Genomic DNA, 14,451 nt, shown 5'->3' on the forward strand with positions numbered 1-14,451 from the left:
GAAAAGGGTGATACAAGCAAATTAGGAAAGCATGGAAAATTTTGCCTGTCACATCTAAGGATAAGGGAAGAATGTATGACCAAACAAGAGAGAGAAAGCATTTTGGGATGTAAAATGAATAATTTTGATTATATTATATTAAAATTTTTTTTGCACAAACAAAACCAATGAAGCCAATATTAGAAGGAAAGCAGGAAACTGGGGAAAACATTTTTTACAGCAAGTTTCCCTGATAAAGTCTCATTACTTGAGTATGTGGAGAACCGAGTCGAATTAATAAGAATATGAGTCATTCTTCATTTGATAAATGATATCAAAAGATATGACCACGCAATTTTCAAAGAAATCAACTTTATCTATCGTTATATAAAAATGCTCTAGATCACTACTGATTAGAGAATTGCAAACTAAAACAACTCTGAGGTCCTGCCTCACATCTATTAGATTGGTTAATATCACAGAAAAGGAAAATGACAAATGCTATTGGGAAAAATTGGGACACTCATGCACTGTTGGAATTGTGAACTGATCCAGCCATTCTGGAAAGCAATTTGGAACTATGCCCAAAGGGCTATCAAACTGTACATACCCTTTGATCCAGCAATACCACTACTAGGTCTGTATCCCAAAGAGATCAAAGGAAAAGGAACTATATGTACAAAAATATTTATAGAAGCTCTTTAAGTGGTGGCAAAGAATTGGAAATTTAGGGGATGTCCATCAATTAGGAAATGGATGAACAAGTTGTGGCATATGATTATGATGAATTCTATTATGCTGTAAGAAACCGTGAATAGGAGGCTTTCAGAAACACCTAGGAAGACTTATATGAACTGATGCAAAATGAAGTGAGCAGAAGGAGTATATTGTACATAGTAACAGCAGTATTGTAAGGATGATCAACTGTGAATGACTTGGCTGTTTTCAGCAATACAATGATCCAAGGCAGTTCCAAAGGACTTATGATGAAAAATGCTATCCACTTCCAGAGAAACAAGCGAAGGAGTATGCAGATCAAAGCATACCTTTTTTACTTTTTTTTTTGCTTTTTTTTGGGGGGGGCAGGGCAGTTGGGGTTAAGTGACTTGCCCAAGGTCACACAGCTAGTACATGTGTCAAGTGTCTGAGGCTGGATTTGAACTCAGGTCCTCCTGACTCCTGGGCCGGTGCTCTACTGAGTGCGCCACCTAGCTGCCCCAGCATACCTTTTTTTAACTTTGTTTTTACTTATTTACTTTTGGTCTGTGTTTTCTTTTGCAACGTGGCTAATATGGAAATATGTTTTGCAGTGACTGCAAATGTATAATTCATATCAATTGCTTGCCTTCTTAAAGTGGGAGGGAGGGAGAGAATTTGGAACTCAAAACCTAACAAAAATGAAGGCTAAAATTATTTTTTACATGTAGTTGGAAAAAAAATGAGAAAATCTATAAAATTGTATATGGAAGATAGGCTCCAGGTATATAGAACAATTCTATAGGAAGCAAGAGTTCTTTTGTAGTAAAAACATCTGCCTGCAGACTTATTTGGGTTTTTAAAAATTGTTTTAGGGAAAAATCATCTTCTGCTTCTGTTTAGAAAGCCCGGTTTTTTCTTCTGACTAAAATAATCAATAGGCATTTATATGCCATACACTGTGCTAGTTGATGGGATATAGAATTAAAAGTGAAACAGTTGTTTTCCTTTGAAATACTTATATTCTATTAGGTGGGGCTGTGGAAACAATATAGCATGTCATATCCAAGATGTGTACAAAATAAATATATTGTTTTGTGGGATAGGACACCAGAAGTAGGAGGGATTAATAAAGATTTTATGTAGAAGGCCTTTGAAGTGAGTTTTGTAGGAAAAAAGGGATTCTAGGAGCATAGAGGAGATGGGAATACATTTGAGGTATAAGAATCACTGAAAAGGCAGGGAGGAAGGAGATGGCATGTTATGTGTGGGGAACAGCATGAAGACTATATGGCTCAGCCACAGAATACAGGAAAGGGAGTACTATTATATTATAAGGTGTCAGTCAGGTTGGGAGGCGTTTATAGTTGATCCTTAAAGGCGATATGGATCCATTAGAGTTCATTAAATAGGGAGAGACATGATCACATCTTCACCATAGCATCTGTAAGAAGGATGGATTGGAGTGGGCTGAGCTTTGAGTCAAGGAGATCAATTAAGAGACTGTTGTAGTTCAGGCAAGAGATGATGAAGACCTGGATTATGGTGGTGGTCACAGAGAGCTTCTGTGGATAGGAAAATGATAAGACTTAGTAACTGATTGGATAGGCGAAGAAAAGAGAGTAGAGCAGGGATGAGGAACCTGCAGCCTCGAGGCCATGTGTGGTCCTCAAGGGTGGCCCTTTGACTGAATCCAAACTTCATAGAACAAATCCCCTTAATTAAAGGATTTGTTCTATAAAACTTGGACTCAGTCAAAAGCCCACACCCAAGGACCTAGAAGGCCACAGGTTCCCCATCTCTGGTAGAGACTATAGAATAATGCTGAGGTTGCAAGTTTTACATAATGAGAGGGATGGTTGGGCAAAGAACAGAAATAAAAATAGGGAAGTTTGAGAGAAGGCTGGGTTTGAGGGGGGAAGATAATGAGTTCTAATTTGGACATAGTGAGTTTGAAATGCCTATGGGATATCATTTAGAATGTCTGATAGGCAGCTGGAATTACACAGCTGTTTAGGAGAAATACTAGGTATTTATATCCATATCTATTTCTAGATATCAGAGTCATCTATATAGAGATGATTAGATCCATGGGAGCTAATGAAATCACTAAGCGAAGAGGGCACAGGATTAAGCCTTAGGAGTACATTCACGGTTATGGAGGATGATGTGGATGATGAACCAGCAAGAGACTGAGGAGTAGTCAGAGATGTGGGAGGAGAACTGAGAGAGAGAAGCACCGTGAAAATGCAGAAAAGGGAGAGTGGCCCGGAGCATGAGGCAGTTTGGTGTCAAGTCCTTCAGAGGACAGAAATGTTGAGGACTGAGAAAAGGTCATCAGACTTGGCAATTAAGAAGCCACTAATAACTTTGAAGATAACATTTTCAATTGAATGATGAGGTCAAAAGTCAGATTACAGAGAATTGAGGAGGGAGTAAGAGGAGAAGAAATGGTGTCAATGAGAATAGATAGCTTTTTCTAGTAGTTTGGTTGTGAAACTGAGTGAAGATATAGGATGATAGCTTGAGGAGATTGTATGGTCCAGTGAAGATTTTTAATATGGGAAGTTTTGGCATTACAGAATGTAATGGCAAGTAGGGTGGGACTTTTTGCTGTTTTTTCTTTTGGAGGGCTTCTTAGCACTAAGATAATCAAGTGCCTTTGATTGAGCCTTGCCTTTGTTTCAATCAAAAATCTTTGATTGAATGAAGAGTCTTTGATGACCTGCTTGAGTAACAAGAAAGCCTAAGTCACATGGGTTTGAGTCACATGGTTGTGACGCCCTCTTACCCTGAAGAAGCACATATACACTTGGAGGTTAGCATTTTGCTTTTGGTGGGCTCACTCATTGGAAGACTGTTGCAGTGATTTGGCCAGACAAGACTCTGGGTAGCCATTAAGGAGCTCCCTCCCCCCACCCCCTGGCTTTGAAAACCCAGATGTTGGTGCCTCTCGCTCTGGTAACTATGTATGTATTGTTATGGACAGATAGAAGCTCTGTCTGCTGATTTATGTTATTTGCTCTGTTTATATAATTTCTGTTTGTAGTTTCTGTTTCTGTTTTCTCTGAAGTTCAGGGTGCTGACTTTTTCCTCTGAACTAAGTGAATGATATATGTATGTTTAAGTAAAGTGAGATTGTAAACCCCTTAAAGTTGCTTTCCTTAGAACAGCATATCAAAGAATATGTGCTAGCAGCCCTCCTGTGTGCTGGCGTTATGGCACCTCCATAGCAGCTGTTAGCAGCATTGGTGTTACACAAAAGGAACTAACAGAAAGGGAGAAATTGAATGAATATTAGAGAGAGGGGGTCATTGTGAGGACAGCCTTCAAGAGAAGATGGAGGAGGATAGGATCAAGAGTAAAATGTAGAGAGCTTGGCAAGAGCAAGGAAAAATGCTTCCTCTTCATCAGAGATTGAAATAAAGGAAGGGAAAATGATGAATGCTATCAAGGGATGTTGAGATGTAGAAAAGGGGGAAAAATGAGCTCATGAAGAACGATTTGTATTTTCTCAGTGAAGAATGAGTTGTTATTCTCAGCTGAGAGGGTGGGGGAAGGGGTGATATGGTAGGCTTGAGAAGAGAAGGTTTGGAACAACCTCTGTGGCAAGTGGCAGAGAGTTGATCAGGTAGTAGTGAAAGAACTGCCTTGCCGTGGTGAGTGCCCAGTTGAGATTAGCAATTATACATTTGTAGAGGACCCTGCCAGTTTGGTGACATGACATCCTCTAGTTCTATTCAGCTGCTGGTGAGTAGTAGCAGAGCTTCCGGATGGTGGGAGTGATCTAGGGTTCCGATTTGGCAAGGTGCAAACACTGACTAAATAAGGTGGGAGGGAAGTGTTTTGAGAATAAAGGACAATGTAGAGTTAAGCTGGTTAACTATAGGGTGAAGACTGGGAAGAGGAGAATATGAGTTGGAGAAAGGTGATGTACTGGGAGAGTATTGAGGGATCAGAGGCACAGGTGAAGATGAAAAATGGGCTGAGAAGGGTTAAGACATAGGGAGAAGCAGAGTGATGTGATCAGAGGTAACAATGTGGATTAAAGATGGCTTGTTCTAACATTTCAGCATTTTTAGAAAAGTTTCAGTAATAAGCTGAGATGCTTGTAAAGCCAAACTCTGTATCAGACATCAGGTGTGTGTTTGATTTGGTATGCATGCTGGTGGTTAAAAAGACCACAGAATGAAAATTACTAGTTTTCCCTGGACTTAGCTAAAGAAGGTGTAATCAAAAGGTATGGGAAGGGAGGGGAATCTTAAACCAATTAAATTCAATAAATCCCTACTCTGACATTTATGGGCTGTGTGACTGTGAACAGTTTTTCAGCTGTGAAATGAGGGTGTACTTGCACAACCACCCTCCCTGGGCTATGAGGAAAGAACTTTGTAAACCTTTAAAGTACTATTTAACCGTGAGCTTTTATTAAGCAAAAAAGAAAACACCATAAAGAGGCAGTCAGAAGGCTCCTTCTGATAGGCCATCATACAGGTTCGCCACTTATAAAGACAAACGCTATGATTATTTTTCCTCTGTTTTCTTATACCCTATGAATAGGGCACTAGAGGGGAATTATTGTTTCTTTTCCCTTTGTTTCTTTTTTGTAAAGGCTTAGAGAAAGAGAGAGATTGGGGAAGTTAAGTAGAAAGAAAGCTAAGCATCATCAGCTCAGGTCTAATTAAAAAAAAACAAACACAAAACCAGCACTGTCTGTAGGACAGAATTAAAGCCATTGGCTGCAAAAGGACCTTGTATATCTTGGGAAGTAAAAAATCTGGTTTTTTTTTCCAAAAGTTAAGGAGGAATTAGAAGAAAGAATTCCAAACAAACCTTTACATAACCAGGGTTAGACTGGACTGTGAGTGAAATAAACATTAGTGAGAGAGGCACCAGATTGTACCTAAATGCTGATTTAAATCAACTGTAATTGTGAACCATTTTCAAATTTTGCATTCTTTATGTATGCTTGCATATATTTAGCTTTTCTTTATGATGAGCAGCTAGATTTTCAGTAAAAAAAGAGACATAAGTGGACTATGTTTGGATCACATACTTAGCTGATGATAGCACAATTTATATTTCAGAATAATATTCTCCTAGATTTTAGGGAGTTTGCAAAACCAACCATATAAAGCAACAGAACCAAATGTTCTACTTTATTCCTTTTCCTAAAATATCATGATGGGTTACTTTTAACTTGAAAGGTAACTCAGGGATATATTCATTGCAAGGGAGTAAGAATATCACACACTGCAAAAGTTTTGCTTTAGCCTCAAACTCATCTCCTGAACAGTCAGAAAAGGGTCACCTTTTGCAAGTTCTTCTCTGTCCTTTCGTTCATTAAAAATGGGCTGAGTACTTTTTTTATCCAAAATAATTCCAACTGTTTGGCAAAAAACAAAAAGGAACCTTAAAAATATTTTCCACACTAAAGACTGTCTTGGATTTAGCTTTTTTTTTTTGAAAAAAAAAAAGTACTTTTGATGGAGGAGTAGAGTTTGCACTTTATTCAACTATTTTTTTGTTTTGTAGCCAAAAAATCAAAATCATTAATGTAAAGTGTGGCTTTTGAATACAATAAACCAATGATAAAATGTTATTTCCAGAATCAGTACTCAGGGTTTAAATTTAAGATATAATTGATCTCTTTCCAGGATTTTTTTTTAATAGCCACACAATTTGTAGTTCTGACTTACACACTGAAAAGCTGACCCTTCTAACTTTGACTTGCTGCAATATAAAAATAGTGCCACAGGACATAAGCAAAACCTCCTAAACCAACTTTCTCAGAGTGATTCTCTATAAGAGTTTATATACATAAGGAAAATAGGAATCAAATGTAAAATTTCCTAATATCTTGGATATCAAAAGCAAGAGTCAGACCTTTTTGCAATTCAAAAAGGATCTCAAATGTTTGAGCTAGAAGGGCCTTGAGAGAACCTCTTCAACTCTTTTACTCTTTCTGTGTCATGAACTCTTTCGGCAAACTGATGAAACCTCTTCTCAGAATAATGTCTTTAAATACATAAAACAAAATATCTAAGTTCGCAACCGAAACCAATTATATTAAAAACCAAGTTCACAGACCCCCAGGTCAATAACCTTTATTTCAGTTCAACGCTCTCATTTTATATATGAGGAAACGGAGCCCCAAAGAGATTAAAGTAATTTGTCCAAGGTTCCAGAAGCTGGATCAAAACTCCAAATTTTTAATTCAAAGGCTACTTCCCTTTCTAATCAGTCAACAACCATTTATCAAGCACTTACTATTTCTCAGGCCTGGTGCTAATCACTGGAGGAGACAACATACAAACAGCTATGTAGCATAATACATAATAATGTAATCACTGTATAATAATATGGTACCTAGCTCTATGGGCACCAGATTATTTTAAAGCCTATCTGAAAGCAGTAATGATGATGAAGGAAGAGGAGAAAGAAGAATGAAGTAGATTTGAAATGATGAAAAGAAACCTGCTATCTTGGGGGAAAAAAGTTTCTTTTAATATTATTAGATAGAAGTTAGAATAGTTTTCTGGACATTCAGGCTACACTTACTGAGTTCCCAGAAAGTAGATGGTATGCAGTTTTAGTTTTAATTTGTATCTTGACTGACTCAAGGAATGAGACAATGGAGAGTATCGTTAGACTTGGATGCTATTCTTGGGTGGTTACCAATTACTTTCAGAACCTGATAATGTCTTTCAAGTGTTCTGTACCACATTGTCTTCAATAGTGAGATGTCACCTACCTATGCCATAGAAAAATTGTAAAAATTATGGAACTATGAAGTGCTTTGTAATCCTTAGAAGGTGATAGAAAATACATAATATTTTTCCTTTCATATAAATAGAGATGTCAGATTTTAAAGAATTGTCATGAAGGACAAAGCCCAAGAAAAGTTTTAAGTTTAATTGGCATAATTTTCAGCATTTAAGACTTGCCTGAGATTCTTTACACAGTTCCTTGTTTCTAAAACCATTTGTTTTTAGTTTATATAAAGAAACAGCCTATAAAGTTAAATTAAATATTGTCTTCCACTGACAAAGGAGTGATTACTCACTCAAAAATCTCTACTTTATTGGTTCTATGTATGACACAGGGGCAACTAGGTGGCATAGAGTGCCAGGCCTAGAGTTGGGAAGACCTGAGTTCAAATCCAGCCTCAGACATATGCTAGCTGTGTGATACTGGGTAAGTCACTGGACCCTGTTTGCCTCAGTTTCCTCTTCTGTAAAATGAGCTGGAGAAGGAAATGGCAAAACCACTCTAAGTATCTTTGCCAAGAAAACCCTAAATGAGGTCGCTAAGATTTGGACGCAATTGAAATGACTGAACAACAACAGCAATAACATGACACCAGGGTAAAGAACAAGGGAGAAAAGAGGGTGATGGGATTTATATATGGGGTACAGGCTGGACTGCCAAATAGCCCAGATTTGGCTCCGTCCAGATTTGTTGCCCAGTTTTTAATGTGATCAGGACATCTTGCCTATAAGACATAGCCAGCTAGGTTTGTCATTTTAGTGAAAAGAGTTGAGTACCTACCTTTGACCACTCTGATGCCTCCCAGATCGAAAGGCAGTCACGGCCTTCACAGCTTTGAACTGCTGTTGGTTTGGGGCTGAGGCAGTAGAGGTCTCGGGTGTTAACGTAGGTGCCATTCTGCAATTGATAAACACAAGTCACCTCCCGGTGCTGAATTCCCTTCTCACAGGTTGCTGAGCAGGGACTCCAGTGCCCTGTCATCCACCTGCACAGAGAAGAAGACAGACAACATGAGAGATGACAGGCTGCAAAGTCTGCTCTGCGGTTGTTCCCAATAGTACTGAAAGAAGCATGGGGGAATGGTTATAGTACATGCAGATCAACCTTTAGAATCTTCTTTAGACACAGGCCCTGGTTGCCCACAGTTCCTTTGACTGCAGATCCTAAAATCTGGATTGGAAGGGGCCTCAGAGGCCTTCAAGTCAAATCCATTCCTACAGAGGAATGTCCTCCACAATATACCTAAAAAGTGATCATCTCACCTCTGTGTGAAGACTTGAGTGAGGAGAGCCCAGGCAATCCACTCTACTTTTAGACATCTCTAAATGTCAGCAAGTATATAACTGTGTCTCTGTAACTCCTCCCAATTGTTGCTTGTTCTGTCCTCTTCCAAATGTAAGGTAACTAACACTGCTTCCATATTTGATTGCTATGAAATCAGCGATTTCATAGCAGAAATTATGTGCTTCCCAACCCTAGTAGATTGTTTTAAAAAATTCTTTTCTTTAGGCTAAACATTTGAGTTCCTGTAGTAGCAATTTAGATTTGAAGATCTTTCTTACCCATTAAGTCCCACCCATGTGACCTGCTTAGTCACAGGAAGCCTAAGTCACATGTTGTTAGAGAGGTTTTGAGATGGCGAGGCTCCAGGCTGTGATATGGTGTTTTAAGTTCCTTGCTGTTATGATAAAGTGGGCTAACTGGCTGTGGGAGCTGAACGTTTGGTTATGGGATATGATTCTCTGGTGTCTGAATAAATGTTATACTTCTTTTACCTTCTATATGGAGAGCCTCTCATACTTTGCGATACAGAACTACATAGGCATATTCATGATTATTGTTGGTGTTGTGTTTATTGTCTTACTGATACAGTTCCTTCAAGTGAACCTTGGGAGGTATGGTCACAAGGTTCTTCACAATCCTAGTGATCATTCCTGAATACTCTTCAGCTTATTAATGACCCTTCTTAAAAAATGGCACCCAGAACTGAACACAGTATTCTAGATATGTTCTTAGTAGAGCAGAGTACAGCAGAATTATCGCTTTTCTTATTCTGTACTTTGTGCCTCTCCTAATACAGCTCTCCAGAGCATTAGTTTTTTTTGGCTATCGCGTCTTATATTGAGCTTGCAGTCCACTAAACCCTCCAGATATTTATATTTCAAATTACTTTAAATTACATAAAGTCTAATCCACTTGTGGAAAATGGAAAACTATGCCTAGTAACGTGCCTTGCCAAAAAATGAGGCACTGAGTAAATGAAAACTCTTGAAGAAGTCAAAGGGATGATAAGTCAAATACTTTGTGCTTAAATTGTACAAAGCAAAGCATTCTGGAAGTATATAAAAACAGTGTGGTGAGCAGTGATGGAGGGTGAAGAAAAAAGAAAGGATCTAATACAGGTTAATAAGGAAGACATTGAAGGGGAAACAGTAAGACAGCACTGTGTAGTATCAAGAGACCTTCAGGGCCTAGAGCTGCTAACGCAAGAAACAAAGCTCTTAGAAAAGCCAAGAAGTGAAAGAAAGAATCTTTCTTGAAACAAAAATTGAAAAGAGGGGAGAAAAATACTTAGAATCATAGAATTTTAGAGCTGTAAGTTATCTTAGAGGCTGGCTAGTCCAGTTTCTTCATTTTACAGATGAGGAAACTGAGGCCCTTCCCATGGGGTGATAAGACTTGCCTAATTAAGATCATACTGAAATGAGATGCTGCAAGATAATTGAAAGGTGAAGAGTTTCTGGAGCCGTATTATCTTTCTCTAAGACTAAAAATTCATAAAAGCTTATTTTCCATAATTTTCAAAGTCAGAAATTTTTTGAAAAATACTAAAATTTTATATTGAAGAAATTTATTTTAGTGCTAAATCCAATACCTTATTAGTCATAACAGAAATAATATCAGTTGTTTCTTATATGACATAATTGCAAAGTTCCTCTCTGGTACCCAGAGTAGAATACAGTATTATATCTATGATCTGATCAGTACAGAGTATGCAGTGTGATACTATTACCTTCTTTAATATTGCAGATATACTTATATTAATATAGTGTAAGATTACATTTTGTTTAGCAGCTATTACCAGACATTTATAATTTTGTGGTTAACTAAAATATCTTTAGGTTTATTTCCCTTACGTGACTTGTGGTCAAGATGTATCCTCTCTATTTTGTACTTGTACAATTGACTTTTTTGAACCTATGTGACAAGAACTTATATTTATATCCATTAAATTTAATCTTGTTGGGTTTTGTACATAATTTCAGGCTGTTGAGACAAATTTTAAAAATATGAATTTAATTGACTAGAACTTTGGATACAAAAGGTACCATTCAGGAAGGTGAATAGGAAGAGAAATTTATTTCTACTTATACTACAGATTAGGAGAACCAGAGAGTTGGTATTTTGTAATCTGTTATAATAGCAAATCTGTCCCAAGCATGAAAAATTAGATTTCTTGGATGAGGGTGTGTGTAAAAAGGGGCATTGTAAGACATAAAGTTTAATTTTATGGCCTCTGCTTGTTATAGTCTCTTCTATAAAAATAATTTTAAAATTGTAGGAGTTAAATTTATCCCCTTGAGATAGTTTTATTTTCCATAACCAGCATTTACTCAGTACATTCCCAGAAAAAATCTCCTTAGCCTTTCAGATATCAGGTTATCATCATCATTATTAATAATAATTATTATTATCATTTCACAGTTATATAGTGTTGTGCCTTTACTCCTGTGAGGAGGAGGGGTTTCACATAGTATGACATGATGGAAAGGAATCCTCCCATCATTGCTTCCTGACTTCCAGTAAAGGAACTTTTAATCCTTTATAATTTCCCTCATCCTTGCTGCCCATAACCTCATAAAGGAATAGGACGCAGCCAAAAACATTTGTAGATATATGTTAAACCTATTTATGGCTGTGCTCACTAACTGGGCTAATCTCTGCCAATTCTGCTCTAATATACCCTACTGGAACTATGAATAGGAACTGTTTTTGCACTCCTCTCTTTGAACTCCAGAAAAGCAAGTCCTTTTTGAGACTGTCTGACCCTCTGCAAATGCTTCACAACAGCCACGGGCATTTAACAAACAGTGTTCAGTTGATTTTCATATGATTGTCAGGCACTTTACGTATACCTTGTCATTCTGGCTTTATAAATACATCTCATCACTATGAGTTCAGTACTGCAGTACTGGCATCTGGCAGACATTGTATGCATTTTACCCTGGGAATAGTACAGCTGTTGGTACTTTCCACTCTAGATACGCCACTTGTATAACTGCAATATGAAGATATTTAAAAGGTACACCAAACGGCCAGATGATATTTTGGCTGAGAATGACTGAGATGAGATATTTTTGCATAAAAGTTAAACTCAAGCAACATCCATCAAGGTGTTTCCTGCAGGTGGTCAGTGTGTTATATATTCTTACTAATTATATGAATTCCTGGATAGAGAGAAGGGCTCGTAATAGTGTGTTTGTGTAAGCCTATACCATCTGCCCCTCTAGTAGAATGGACCTCTTCATTGCAGTTTGAGTGATCATCTAAATAACAACTACTCACGTTTCTACAGTGCTTTATAAGAGGCTTTCTGTTCAACACTCTTGTGATGCAAGCTGATGCACATTTTATAGATGAAAAAACCAAGGTTCAGTGACTAAGATTCAGTTTCACATAGCTTAAAAATATGAGAGCGAGGACTGGAACCTGTGTCTCCTGAGGTGATATATGTATGATGTAAGCAAGGTATTCCCTAACACCTGAGGTTACTAAATATTTTAATTAAAATTAATTTAGTAAAATGACTAAAATGTCCATACCCTTTGACCCAGAGAGTCCACTGCTGGGCATGTACTCCACTGACATTGACAAAAGGACATGCACATGCTCTACATATACCAAGATATTGTACCATCCTTTTGTGAGAGCAAAGAACTGGATGCAAAGAAGATGCTCATAAATTGGGGAATGGCTAAATGAATTGTGGCATATGGATGGAATGGAATATTATATGCTGTGATAAATGATGAACACAAACAAACAAGGAAAGATTTACATGAACTGATTAAGTAAGCACACCAAGGAAAACAATATAAATCATGATTACGACAATATAAATAGAAAGAACGACCACAAAACTATAGAAATAAATGTCGCAAAATTAAAGAAACAAGTTTCTGAAGAAGACACGGAAAACACTAACCCATATTCCTTTACAGAGGTCCATGGATATAGAATATAATGTCAATGTAATGTATAATATGGAATATAACTGCATATGTCAGATTTTTCCATTGTATTAATCACTTTTGCTGATTTTTTTTCTCTTTTCTTTTTTAAAATGTTACAAGGGATAGCTCTTAGAAGGAGGGAAAATCTAGGTAATGTAAAAATGAAAGATTGCAATGTATTTTAAAAGTTAGATTAAAATGTCTTTTTAATGTTTCATCTTTGGACATAAAGTGTTTCATAAATATTTAATTGAAGGATTTTTTTTAGGAAGACCCTGGGTTAATTTGTAGTTTCAGCATTTAATTGGGTAGGTGGTGGTGGTAGTGGTGGTAGTAGTAGTAGTAGTAACAATAATAGCTGATATTTATCTAGTGTTACCTATGTGACAGGGACTGTGCTAAGCTCTGTACAATTATCAAAGAAAAGGCAGAAAAATTAAATTGGATCCACAGGTTCTTTGAAGCCAAATGACATAGGGAAATGAAAGGTGGACTCAGATGGATGGTCTTCAGTTTTTCCTGGGCTGATGCTTTTAGAAGGGAGTATAAGGAGGTTTACTGTAATAGCTTACTGCTAAGGTGCACACTCACAGATATAGTAACTAAAGCAACTAAAGGCTGAAAAATCTGAAGGACGACATTGTGTTGGCAAGTCTAGACAACACATGCTACATTGCCTACTCATAACACATTTTATTTTAGGTCTTATTAAGATATAAGAGGTAGTGTAGAATGGTGGGTAGAAAGCTGGCCTTCTAGTCAGGAATACTAAGGAATACTAAGATTCGAGTCCTGCTTCTCACACATACTGGGGACATCCCTCCCCCAGTGTCCCAGAGCAACTCTTAAGACTATGGATTGCAGAACAGTGGCCAATCTGTACTGATGGAGGTAGCTTCCTCAGCAGAACATTCCCTGCACCAAAGACATCATAGGTCTGGAGCAAAACCAAGAACCAATCACAAAACCAAACAAACATTACCCAGGTAGCCATTATTCCTGATATTGAAATACGGGATCTTCATGCTCTAAGATGAATGAATTAATGAAAGAAGGAAAAGTAGTTACCCTTCACCTAAGTAATTGTGTTCATGCACTTGACAGTCTTAAACCAGCTTAAGTTATGAGCATAATTTGTACAAGGTCTGAAACAAAGCTTACTTTTAACTTAGCATACTCTTTTTTCACGGACAGTACAAATTTACCAGTGCCCAAAACTGTAGGAGGAAAGCAATTCCTGCTTCCTCATCCTGTGCAACTCTTGTTCATGTTCTTTATAGATCGTCCATAGGGGGTCAACCTAATACGACTTCCCCTAATTCTTTTAATATTACGAGGGTACCAATGTTGCATTTATCTCAGATCTACATACCCATTCCAAGCCTGTCTTTAGAGCTCTAGTCATTTATCACAAGCTGCCTAATGAACATTTCTAACTGGATTTCCCAGGGGCATGTCAAACTCAACATGTCCAAATTGCAATTGATATTTTACTCCCAGGCCCAGCCCTCTTCGAAATTCCTCTATGTATGTTTAAGGCACCACAATTCTTCTGGTTACCTGTATATGCTACCTTGGTGTCGTTACTGACTCCTCAATCTCAAGTCACCCTGCTTATCCAACAAGTTGCCGAATCTGGTTTTTACCTCTCCAACGTCTCTCACCATTCACATGATCACTACTTCCTATCTTCCTCTTCTTCGCGTATACAACCACCAACTCTTTCCTGGACCATTGTAATAGGTTACTAATTGTTTTCACTGCTTCAGGT

At 37.6% G+C, this 14,451-nt stretch overlaps 1 protein-coding gene across 1 annotated transcript in view; it reads right to left on the reverse strand.

Annotated features, from left to right (window-relative positions):
- ADAMTS17 (ADAM metallopeptidase with thrombospondin type 1 motif 17) overlaps positions 1-14,451 on the reverse strand; it is a 506,671-nt gene that overhangs the window by 27,563 nt on the left and 464,657 nt on the right. Inside the window, exon 21 of the mRNA XM_036736388.1 lies at positions 8,227-8,431. Within this exon, the coding sequence (XP_036592283.1) occupies positions 8,227-8,431 (205 nt within the window). The remainder of the gene's footprint in view (positions 1-8,226; positions 8,432-14,451) is intronic.

This window comes from Trichosurus vulpecula, chromosome 8, assembly GCF_011100635.1.
Source record: "Trichosurus vulpecula isolate mTriVul1 chromosome 8, mTriVul1.pri, whole genome shotgun sequence".
In the NCBI taxonomy this organism is placed as follows: domain Eukaryota; kingdom Metazoa; phylum Chordata; class Mammalia; order Diprotodontia; family Phalangeridae; genus Trichosurus; species Trichosurus vulpecula.